This window comes from Myotis myotis, unplaced genomic scaffold (assembly GCF_014108235.1).
Source record: "Myotis myotis isolate mMyoMyo1 unplaced genomic scaffold, mMyoMyo1.p scaffold_m19_p_5, whole genome shotgun sequence".
In the NCBI taxonomy this organism is placed as follows: Eukaryota; Metazoa; Chordata; class Mammalia; order Chiroptera; family Vespertilionidae; genus Myotis; species Myotis myotis.
In genome coordinates this window covers 34,300,273-34,312,798 of record NW_023416357.1, presented here as the reverse complement: position 1 = coordinate 34,312,798, position 12,526 = coordinate 34,300,273, and the positions used below count along the sequence as shown (strand labels likewise).

Here is a 12,526-nt window from a genome sequence, read left to right as displayed (position 1 = left end):
TTCTGGTGAGAGCTCAGAGAGAAAAGAGGAGAGCTGTAGAGAAAGCTTCCATCTTATAGAATACACAAGTAATCATGAACAAAATGTTGGTAGAAATATGGGTGATAAAGGTCAGCTTGGTGATGTCTCAGTTTGAAACCAGGAATATGTTTTTTGTATAATGGAGAAAAAGTGGTTCTTACTAACTGGCAAAGAACTTGGCTCAATGATGTCCACGTTCTAATGTTTTGTGGAAGGTTGAACTTGTGAGCGATGAAATTGGATATTGAGCTGAGGAGATTTCTAAGCGAAGTGTTTGTTCTTCCTGACCGCTTATAGTAAAGTGTGAAAAGAAGAAATGTATTGAAAGAGAGAATGTTGAGCAAAAAGAACTGGAACTTAAAGATTTGGAAAATCTCACCCTGTTCATATTGCAAAAAATGAGGAAGTGCGTTCGGACGAGAACACTAAGGGCGTGGCTGGCTGACTGTATTTGATAAGGAGATCAGTGTGGGTATGAACTGTAGAAATAACCAGCCATCTGAGCAGAGCCATCCATAGAGATGGAATCGTACCAGGAGAAACACAGCCAACTGGGACTAGAGGAGAGAAGATAGGAGGGAATAAAGGAAGGCTGTGAACATGCATTATACTTTCAAAAAGAAGAAAGTAGGACCCCAAAGGCAATTCAGAGATCATCAGGGCTACTGCTCTCACCATAGGCCCAGAGTGTGTGTCCTTGGAGACAAGACTTCCTCCACCTTGGAGAGCCATGTGGGCAGCATGCTGCCAAGCTGAAGGAGTGGGCCACCCACAAAGTCATGTGGTGATGCTGCCACCTCAGTGGGTTCAGAGGGCAGAGCATCAGCCGAAGAGGATTATTCTAGAGTTTTAAGATCTAATGGAATTTGCTATGCTAGGTTTTGGATTTACTTGGGACCCATCACCTCTTTCTTTCTTTTGATTTCTTCTCTGTGGAATGAGACTGTCCATCCTATATTTGTCCCACCATTGCATTTTGGAAATTCATAGCTTTTCTGATTTTACAGGTTCACTGATAAAAAGGAATTTTGCCTCAGAATGAACTGTACCTAGAGTCTCACCCATATCTGATTTAGATGATACTTAGAGGAGACTCTCAACTTTAGAGTTAATTCTGGAATGGGTGAAGACTTCTGTGGGTTGAGTTAAGTTTATTGGGATGAGTTAAGGTTGTTGGGATGGAATGAATGTATTTTGTATGCAAGAAGGATGTGGATTTGGGGTGAGGACAGCTAGGAAGTGGGCTCTCTTACGTATATTGGGCTAAAATAATTTTTTCTGTACTATTATATTATAATTGTTTTTATAAATGAAGTAAGTTTCATAATTCCGGTGCCTCAGTGAATGTAAAAAAGAAAAGCAGAAAATTGCTGGGTCACCATCACTTGGCTTTTACCACCATCTCTAAGAGTACAAATGAGACAGCACAGTACCTAGGACATTCTGTTTGGAAGTAAGTCTGTGACTCACTGTTAAACGAATGAGTCTCAAAGTTTAGATTTTGATTCATTCCATTTTAAAACTAAATCACTGAAAGGAATGATTCTTTGTAATGACTGTTGCTCTTACATTAGAATGGAATGTAGTTTTTGGAAAAGGTTTTAAGAAACCATCCAGGTATTTCATCATTGTAAGGTAGTGCTATATTATGCAGACCTTAAAATGGAATTTAATTACATGTTTTGGTCAGTTTCTTTTGTTAGTCATGCCTAACCAAAAATGATTAGGAAATTAGAGTTGAAAGTACAGCAGAAAAGCGTACCAGTGCTATAGTAACAGATATTCAACCAGCCTCTGTGGTTTTGATCTTAGTCAGTTCTACATTATGAATTAAGGGTAAGGGAATGACAATGTGTACAGTCATCTCATCCAAAAGCAGAACCCTGATTTCCTTTAGGTACCTATCTTTGTGTGGATTGCCTAAGATCATGTTTCTTAGTTCTTTTTTTTTAATCTGCCCAGAGGCCTTTATTATTCTTTCATGTAGACAAAACAAAACAAGTACCATAGTGATCAAAATTCAGAAAGCAGAGAACCTTTTTAAATTATATTTCAGCTTTTCTATCACTTCTTAGGACTCCACTGTACTTTGTAGCTTGGCCTAACTCTCAGAGCTCCTGACACATCTGGGTTGGTCAAGATTTTTTAGAGATTGATTTGCTTCAAGGGTGTGGAGAGTGGGCAGAAAAAAAGAAATTCTGTTACTCTTGTATTTGTCATCTGGCACCGGGATCTTCCAAATCAATGAGTGGACACACAAGACAATCTTGGAGGCTTTACCTAAGTGTGCAGCCTACAAAGTTTGGTGGATCCTTGTCTGATTCATGCAGAATGGGGGCATGCCTCTAAAATCTTTTGGCCAGTCTGAAAACCACTAATTTCTTTCTTTAATGAAAAACACATTTTCAATATTTATTAAACATTCATTAGTCTAATTATCAATTTATTTTGTGTGTGTGTTGATTGTCAGAGACAGGTATAGCTAAAACACGTTCTGATTAATATTGGCTATACAGAAATGTATACAATAGAATAAAAACCATTATGTTCTCCCTACTCTCCCACCTCTTCTTTAGGTCCCCACCATAATTCTCCCAGACTTTTACCTGAATACAAACTTAAGTACACACTCATATAAATATACTTAAACCTTCCCCCCCCCCTATTTTGCAAACGGTTTTCTAAGTTTTTGCCGGTAGAAAAACACAAATCTGGTTTGGCATTCAAGGTACTTAGTCATCTGTCCCCCCAGCACCAACTCTCTCAATTCATTGTCTGATAATTGACCTGTACAGTCAATGTTTCAGCCTCTCTAGTCAATGTTTCAGTTTCTCATAGTTGCCTGCATACATTTTAACCTTTCCAGACTCCGCTACTTTGATTATTCCGTTCTCTGCCTGGAATACCTTTACTTTTTATTTTATCTGTCTAAGTCTTAAAAATCTGTGTTATGTCCTAAATGAATCTGTTTCCTAGTTTGCTATTGTGTAACCACTCCTTACTCTGTATTTCCAAAGCATTTTGTATATAACTTGACTATGACAATAATCATCATTATAGAGGCTAATGAGTATTGACTCTATTGTGTGTAAGTTTAACTTTTTAAACATTTATTTAATCATCTTTCCACAATATTTTATAACTCACCTGCTTATGTGTCTTTTCCCAAATAGAACACAACTAACTTATTTATCTATGTTTAAACTCTAGTATATGCCACTAAACCTGGGCATATGATCGGTGCTCAGCAAAACCACATATGAACAAATGAATGTAAAAATGTTGCTGTTTGGTGCTTAGTATTAAAGGTAATGCATAGAAAGCAATAATTGCTCTCTCTGAATATCGAATACAGAAGGATACAGTGTGAATTGAATTGAATACAAAAGCCAAAAAGGAATGGCATGGCTTTTCCCTATAGAATATCCTGTAGAGAATTCTGCAAGTACATCATAGGATTGGGGAAAGCTGAGGAAAATGCAAATAGAATTACCTTAGTCTAAGATACTTTAGTCTGCATTATTTTTGATGGCTTTAGCCTTTATGCAGTTATTTTGGGCAGTCATGATAGAATGAAATAATATTCATCAGAAGTGTAACATAAGAGGTGTAGACAGCATGAGAGCAATGAGAGGAGGTGAGAAAAGACTGCTGTGAGGTGGAAATATAAGTTGTATTTGTCTGTAATCTTCAAACATTTTGCTTTATTTGACTCCTAAAATAATTTTGAAAAATGATGTACCACTTTGCACATTATAAAGTTGTATCTAAAAATACTTATTTAATCATAAGCTTACGTAGCTACAGAGACTAGTTAAAAACATACGATACGATGTATATATGCTTTAAATAAATGTTGTCACAACTTTGGAGTTGCCTATTTCATTGAGTCATGAAAAATGTTCACCATGTAATCTAATTGGCTAAGTCAGTGCTCATTGCCAAACTACTTAGGTAAGTCAGACTTATTGTCTGTCAATAACAAGCCTGGCTTTATTTTTTAGTTCAAATGAAAATGCTAAAACACTCCATGACAATGTCACATCTGAGTTCTAATTGCGAGAGGGATATATAGACTGGCTTACAAGCAATCAGACAGAGAGGTATAAAGAAATAGAGTCTTGCCAGGGTGAAATAAGCATTACACCCTTCAATTTTCTTGGTCTGTAAGAGATTATGCCCCAGGATCCATGAATTCTTGGAATTATTCCTTTGCATTATGCTTCGGAGGCTTGTACACCCAGGAGCAGTATACCATAACAAGGATTGGGATGGGTGAGAAATATGTTCTTTGGTGTTTTTTTTGTTTGTTTGTTTGTTTGTTTTTTGTAAAGTAGAAGCAGTGCAGTTGTGAAAGGCAAAGACGAAAGGTAAATTGGTGGCTTACAGGTGCATTCTCAGGCAGTTCAGTTTTAGGAAAAGGACACGTGGAAACTGAGGATTTGGAAATAGAGTCTGCTTAAATATTTTTATCTGCATTACTCTTTATGAAAAGTCTTTGTTTACATTTTCTTGAACACTGCTGGTATGGGTTGTGTCTATGTAACATCATAGGCATTTATACAGTATGATCGTAAGATAAATTGATTTTGACACCCAGAATATACTTTCTGATGCTTTGGTAAATACAGCAAGTGCCTTGTCTATATCTTACACTCAAGAGTGTACCAGATACTACAACCTATTGGTTTACCAGTTACAAGGGAAGAGAGAGGATGAATGTGTGAATGGTCAAAATAGAAAAGTTATACAAGATCAAATGTAAGGAAACATTTGTAGAGTTTAAACAAGATGAAGATGAAGAGGTGACTAAGGGATTAATTACTAAACCGTTCCCCCAGTAATGTGGACTAACCATTATATACAATAAATGAGAACTTTTTACAACATGGATTTTCCTGCAGTTTGTGAAATTTTATTTTTTAACTAAAAAGCTTTTTACTTCTAGTCGAAAACATAGGCAAATAAAAATAGTCTTTTAAAATGTAGTTTTTATTCTCACTTTAGAAACATGTATTATATTTTAAAAATAAGTTTGAAAGAATATTTTTAAAATGCTTAAAAATAAATGTTTACATCAATATTGATTTAGCATTCTAAATGTAACCTATTTTAAAATTTGCAACGTTACTTTATGAACGACATTATTTGTATTGCGTTATAATGCAACACAGCGTCCGAATAAGTCTGAGCAACATTAGGAAAGCTTCCTAGTGAGCTATTTATTTAGCTGTTTATAAAAATCTCTTAAAATATTTGCATTTTAGCCACACAAAATTGCTGTTATATAACAAGGAAAACTATGCGATATCAATTTTATTTCAATTGCTTTATTGCTCTGGTTTTTATTTAATTAAATAAGAACGCCTGTTCAAGTTGAATGAACACCAAATGGTGCTTGTAGCTCAGACATATAAACTACTGTCTGTGGCTATGATAAGAAAATATTCCAGCAGGTTCAAAAAAGACTGGGAATGAAAAAACTACCTGTTTGCTTTTTGTAGAAGCAGTAGCAATCTGCAGACAAGCTATTCTAGCTTCAAGACAGTAAGGTAGATGATTTTTACGGAACTTGTAATTACAAAAATCCACTTTAACCTTTCTTTCTTGCTGGCAGGTGTCCTGCTGGCTTGTAGCCAGAGGCTGTGAGTGTAGAGCAGCCGGCAGTGTCCCCCAGAGTGCTGAAAATGCCAACACTCCAGCTGGCTGCTCATAATTGCACTGATTGTGGTCTGACAACCAAAGCTCCGAGAAAAAAAAAGTGTGATGAATATATGAAAACATTTAAAAAACTTGATCAGATTACAAATTTCGTCTCTTTTTTTCTCTCCTCTACAGATATGATATCTGCACTTATAAAAATAAACCCTGTGGAACACTGGGTAAGTGTTTTATAAAAGGAGGGTAGTTCAGATTGTCTCTTTGGTCCAGTGGCTTTGCTCTTTATTATTAATTTGGTCATTTTCCTTTCTGACACATCTGAAATGACTCCTATAAATCGTTAAGCCTGACCTTTGTGGATATGTCACCTATTAGGAAACAAGTAGAATGATGATTAAAAACAACTTAGAAGATGATTAAAAATCATCAAACAATAATGATAAATCAGAAGTTGCCACTCATTTTTATATAATCCATTTCTGTAATGTATTTTCCAAAAATACCAAGGAGTTTGAGAGCAAATGAAAGCAGCCAGCATCTTTAATTTTCAGGCGAGGAAAGGCAAAAACCATTTTGGAGATACTTAAGGAAGAAGCATTGAGAGAAGTTTTTTTGGGGGGGGATGGGGGGAGCGGTGCAATTTGATGTAAATACTATAGCCCCATAAATTATGATATTATTGGAAATTTTTAGTACCTGAACAAAAAAGAACAATTTTGTAAAATATTACAGATAGTAGTAGAGAGGATACAATTATATTTCTTGTGTGTCCCCCAAATCATTTGTTTTTTCCAAAACAGTTTTGTAATAATCTAGAATTTAAAAAATCACATTTTGTTGCAGATCATAACTTCATACTGGTAAAAGTTAACTACATTAACTTCAAGTAAAATAAATTTTAAGTAAATAGAGTTATGTTAAGAAATGGGGACTTTTTTAATGATAATTTTTTAGTGTCAAGAGACTTTTAAAAGACTCAGAAGTTAAGCAACTGAAGGTGAATTCTCTAGTTTCTCCATGACAAATCTCAATCTTTTTACCTGTCAAGGAATAATTTTAAAATCTACTCCTATGCGCCTCATAAGAATGTTTTAAGATCAAATTAAAATAGGAGTGGGGGAAAAAAAGTATTACCCAGCTTCCTGGGGTGTTCAGTGAATCATCTCTTCGGAGATTAAAATTTCTCTTGATGATTTTACCTGCCTTTCAGTCTTCTCCTACCTCATTTCCCTCAGGATTTATGGTTAAAGAAGAAATCTCAATTAGCGAAGGATGAGTATTACAGTGGAGAAGTTTGCTAGTTAAAAAGCATAATGCAGAAAGAGCTCTCATCAAAAAGATTTTATTTGTAGTATTTTAGGTTAACAAGACCAATGTAATCCAATGGAAGGGATCCTGAATCCGACATGAACGCCTGGTTTTGACAGTTTCAGTACATTGGCTCTCATAGTTTATTTAACTCTTTGTCCCTCAATTTCTTTATCTATGAAATAGAAGTAGGATCTGTCCTTCTGCTACAGGGACGTTGTTAAGTAAGAAAATATAAAGGTGTGTAGTAAAGAAGTAGTATAAAAATGAACAGCTGTTATTATTTAATGTGAAGATTATACTAACTTACCTTTTCTATTATTGTTCAAATTCTGTAAGCATTTACCAAGTGCTTAATCAACTTTAAGTACAGTAGACAGTAAGCCTCAAAGAAGGTACAAGCCAGAATGTATGTATGTATATGTATACATATCCTGTCCTGCTTTTTGATGATAGATTATTTACATTGAGATATGTTCTTCATCGGGACATTGAAGAACACTGTCCCAGTAATAACACTGCTTAGAACTTTTATTGTCATTTTTATTAAAGTAGATTTGAGGTATTATCTACCCCCCTCTCCTTTTACATTTTTCAAAATAATGTGTTCAAATTTTTATAGTTTACTAATTTCTAGAATCAATACACACCAATGCATTTTCAAGCTCAACATAAGATTTTCAAAATTTAAATCATTCTAAATTATTTTTTATACTGTCTCATAGTGAAAACTGAATAAACTGTACACACACACACACACACACACACACACACACACACACGTGTTGACCTTATGTGGAAAATATATATCAGTACATAAGTGATCAGTTTTTTCTTTTTGAATGGCCACGCTAGTGACTTTCATGTTTGTTTTGTGCTGATACTTGTATATTCTCTTGCTTACTTAGTACTTTTGACCAATTTTAACCTAGCTAAGTAGATTTAAGGGTGCAAACTGTGGCCATCAAACTGAGGAAATCTAAATGACCCAAATAGTAATCAAACCCCTATTAACACAATCACACATGAGAACTTTGACAGCTTCAATTTTATAGGAATACAGAAAATAGTGGGGGGTTGTGAAAATACAGTAGCATTTAAATTATTCTTTCATTTTAGTTAAGATTTACCTTTATATTTTCAACAAGTAGTAGTTATTTCCAAAATATGTTCTTTCTTAAGTTGTCCTTTTAGTAGTGTTAACAATTTTATATCAGATGCAGAGGTAAAGCAGTGCTTACAAATATACCTTGGGGAGCCATTGAAAATTCTCAATGAAAAATACAGCACAGGGCACATCCCAAACAACAACAAACAAAAAGCTAGCCCATAGAATAATATATTTTGGGAAATGTAAGAAATGTTAATTTAACAGTAATTATTCTTATTAATATATATATTTTAAAACCAAATTTTATAAAGTTTGAAACAGAAAGGGTTTTGGGTGGCATTTTTGTCCCATGTCATGGGACGTGCTGAACCCAATAGCTTGAAGCCATTTAATATACTGCAAACTTTTTGTTTGTTTGTTTGTTCTCTCTCTCTCTCTCTCTCTCTCTCTCTCTCTCTCTCTCTCTCTCTCTCTTTCTTTCAGTGGAGTTTGACATCCTCTTTTCACATCCTCTTCTTCAGGTCCTAAGACTTTTAAGTGAATGGAAGGGCAGGACAAGGGTAACACTAGTGTTTATAACTCTGTGAAACAGAAATTAACCCCTTCCCAAATTTCTGCCTTTTCCATAAAAAGTAGGAAAAGTAAACTGTCTATTAGTAAATCCAGCACTAACCTCATCTCTGTTCCAACGTGGTTATTATGTGGATATTTCATATTAGGAGATCCAGAGAAACAATTTCTAGAGCAGTGATGGCGAACCTTTTGAGCTCGGCGTGTCAGCATTTTGAAAAACCCTAATTTAACTCTGGTGCCATGTCACATATAGAAATTTTTTGATATTTGCAACCATAGTAAAACAAAGACTTATATTTTTGGTATTTATTTTATATATTTAAATGCCATTTAACAAAGAAAAATCAACCAAAAAAATGAGTTCGCGTGTCACCTCTGACACGCGTGTCATAGGTTCGCCATCACTGTTCTAGAGCTTTCTTGTCAGTAAAAATATGAATTGAAAGGCTTTTACTGTTCCAAATCAGTGCAGCTGGGGAATTATACCAGCACAGAACATTGTTTATTGCACTCGATACATATTTATAGAATTGGGTTCAAATCACTTTTGTTGGGAAGATAATTATTAATATTTGGCTGATGATAGTAACATATAAAGAGCCTTTCCTGGTTTTCCTTCAATTTCTTATAAATAACTTTCACCCTTATGTGTGTTAAGTATGATTTGGCATTTGTTTCATTGCAGCACATGACATTTTATCTTCTGCACAAAAGTAATTTTTTTCTAAGCACTGTTTTAAAGTTACATACCAATTCACAGAGCATGATATTCATTTGGAAGTAAATATTAAAGATTTTACATACTAACATTCCCAAAGGAAGAATACTTTGAGTAACATAACATTTCACTAGAATCAGTGAATTAACACCATAATTTTTCTCTATTAATATAACTCTGAGGCATCGAAGGGGGATGGGAGAGGGGAGAACTAAATTGAATATCTGAATGACTTTCCTACCATTAAAACACTTAAAGAAATTGTTGCATTAGTATCAGGACTAATTTCAGAAGATTAAAAATATGCAACAACCTCCTGTCTTTAACATTTCTCCTTTTTCTCTTTTGAATCATTCATTTTTGTTTTTATAAAAATGTCATTTTAGAAAACCATTTGGGATTCCCTTTTTTTTTGGTAACTAAAAAGTTGCTTGTATATTTTTATGAACCCACTAAACTTAAACAGATCTCTTTAGAAAAATAATGTGGATATATTTTGCTTTCTACAGCCTAAAGAATGTTAAAATAGAAATGCTTTCTTGAATTCCCTCTTCTGGCTCAAGTTACTAGGTGGTCCCAAGTTACCAGAAGTAAAATTTATAAATCTAACCCCTAGTCTAGACATTTTCCAGCACTGACTGCAGTTCAAAAAATATTAATGTCTAGCCGGCAAAGTGAAACTCCCCCCAGTGATTTTGCAAATGACTAGAAAGTTAACCTTTTGCCAACTGCTCCTTCTGTGCATGGAGGTTATTAAAAAGAATCCAGGCATTTATAAGTATGGGCTTTTTAAGACTGAAACACCTTGGCTTGACCCTTTGTGTCTCCTTCTGTTTATTCAGGCTTGGCCTCTGTGGCTGGAATGTGTGAGCCTGAAAGGAGCTGCAGCATTAATGAAGACATTGGCCTGGGTTCAGCTTTTACCATTGCACATGAGATTGGTCACAAGTGAGTGAGTTTAAGAAAATCAAAATAAATTTTAGAGCTCCACTCCTTTGAGCAACTCGTAACTACTGTGCGGAACACATGTGCTCAACCATATTTTACTGCCTTTTTGTCTGATTTCAATAGAGAATGTTATCATTTAGGGTGCTGGGATAAATCATCTTAAGAACTGGAGACTTGTTAAATAATCTTTCTGATTCATGACTAGTATCCTCCGAGTGGTGAATACATCACACTTAAGTTTTGTGATATACGTACATGTGCAGTAATTTAGTTTTAGCGTGGTCTACTCAACACCCAGCTCCTCAAAGTGAAATTGTTGAAATGATCTTTCTTTTCCTCAAGTGACAACACCTTTATATTTTAAAATCATCATTGACACCACTTCCATAAAATTTACTTTGAGTTTTCACTCTTCATGCAGCTTGTGAGCATCTTTTCCAGGCATAAAGTGTGTGCAATCATTGCTATGTAACTGGTATTTTCAGGTGTACTTGTGTGTCATTAAAAAAAAAAGAAAAAAGAAATGGTGTTCCAAGAGTAGTGAGATATCATCCTTATTACTTTTTAAGAGGATCTAGTTTTTAATATTTGTTTTAAATCTATCTGGCCCAAAACTGTCCTATCCACCTCTCAGCAATAAAACCCTTCTTTCTTTACTCCAAACAACAGGCAGTAGTAAATGTAAAAGCCTGCTCATGTGAAGGGAGAGGAGTTTGAAAACTTTAAAAGGATAGTCAAACATTTTTAAGTCAAGCAAGCAATCTATTTGCAAGAGCTCCTGACATTTGTATGATCTAAGTTTTGCAGTCTGCTTTTTTTGGTAGAGAAATGGGTGGGGGAAAAAGAACAAATAAAAATGAATGTTTATTATACACTTGCCTTAGCGATCATTCCTGAGATAAATTTGTAGTTCAGCCTTTTTTTTTTTCCTTGAAAGAGGAGAGTAAAATTGGGTCAATCTGTTGCATTATTTGGAAAATTGCAATTTAAATTTTACCAAATTAGTATTGATTTATGGGTAACCTTAAGTAACAGGCAAGTTTCAAACATGGATTGCCTCAGATATGGGGAAAAGTCAGTATTACACTTTTAATAAAGTCCTAAAAATATTGGTGTTCTAGTTTCCATTGCAATAAACAGCAGGGGAACAAAAGGGAAAAGCCCTTCTTATGCAGGCAGTTTATCTTCAGCGCACTTACAAATTTAGCTCATTAATGATTGTCATAATCTTATGCAACCAGACTGAATGTAATAGGTTCTGTTAGATTCAATTAAATCGAAAGGTCAGGACAAGCAACACAGCATGGATGAGTAATGTGTGTATGCAAGCACTACTCCTTCATGCAATTACAAGTTAGTCAACGCCAGCATATGCTTCGTACGTCCCCTTTTCTTGTATGTACTTACATAGCCCATTTGAGGGTTTATCGCTGTATTTTTTATTAAGATTCTAACTGAACTACTCTCAGGCTCCCTAGATTTTTTTTTGTTAGTCTAATGGGTAATTCCTTTAAATTTTTCCTAAGATGAATAGTTTATACCTTCTGTAAAAGAATGTGCAAGAAGTAGAATATACCTCTTAAGATTTATGTTCCTTTGAATAACTTTTTTTTCACTGCTAATTCTTGTTTGATAGTGATTGTTAGAAATGGGTGGTGGTGGTGGTGGGATACACAGAATGCTTTATAACAAGAGCCAGAAGAAATGCTTCCATTCAAAAATATTATTGACTGACTAGAAATTGGCTTTCTTTCTATGTCCAGTTGATTACTATGTGACTATCCCTTTTCCCCCAGACAAGTAGGCAGGATGTGATTAACATGTTATCTTTTTCAATATGTGAAATTGTATTTGGTCAGTTAGGGAAAATCTATTTCATGGATTAAGAGCCCTTCACTTGCTTTTAAGATCTTAGGGTTTAGCTTTGAGGAACCCAGCAAGTCAATCTGGCACAATTCATATAATTAAAATACAGTGCTTTCTGTTCTTCTGAAACAAAGCAATAGCCATGATAAACATCAAGTATACTTTTCAGATGAAGTATAGTGAACTTTTTTTGTAATTTGTATTGTTTAGGGTGGATGTTAAGTGAGATGATGAAGTCTGCAGATTCATCACAGTGAACATTTGACCATTGATTACTGAAAAGTGCCCCTACTAAGTCATTAGACTGTGTGAAAACTGTC

The 12,526-nt window shown here is 34.8% G+C and overlaps 1 protein-coding gene across 2 annotated transcripts in view; it reads left to right on the top strand.

Annotated features, from left to right (window-relative positions):
• ADAMTS6 (ADAM metallopeptidase with thrombospondin type 1 motif 6) overlaps window positions 1-12,526 on the top strand; it is a 233,598-nt gene that overhangs the window by 88,777 nt on the left and 132,295 nt on the right. For both annotated transcript variants that reach the window (XM_036309506.1, XM_036309505.1), the window contains exons 8-9: window positions 5,860-5,903; window positions 10,235-10,340. In XM_036309506.1, the coding sequence (XP_036165399.1) occupies window positions 5,860-5,903; window positions 10,235-10,340 (150 nt within the window). The remainder of the gene's footprint in view (window positions 1-5,859; window positions 5,904-10,234; window positions 10,341-12,526) is intronic.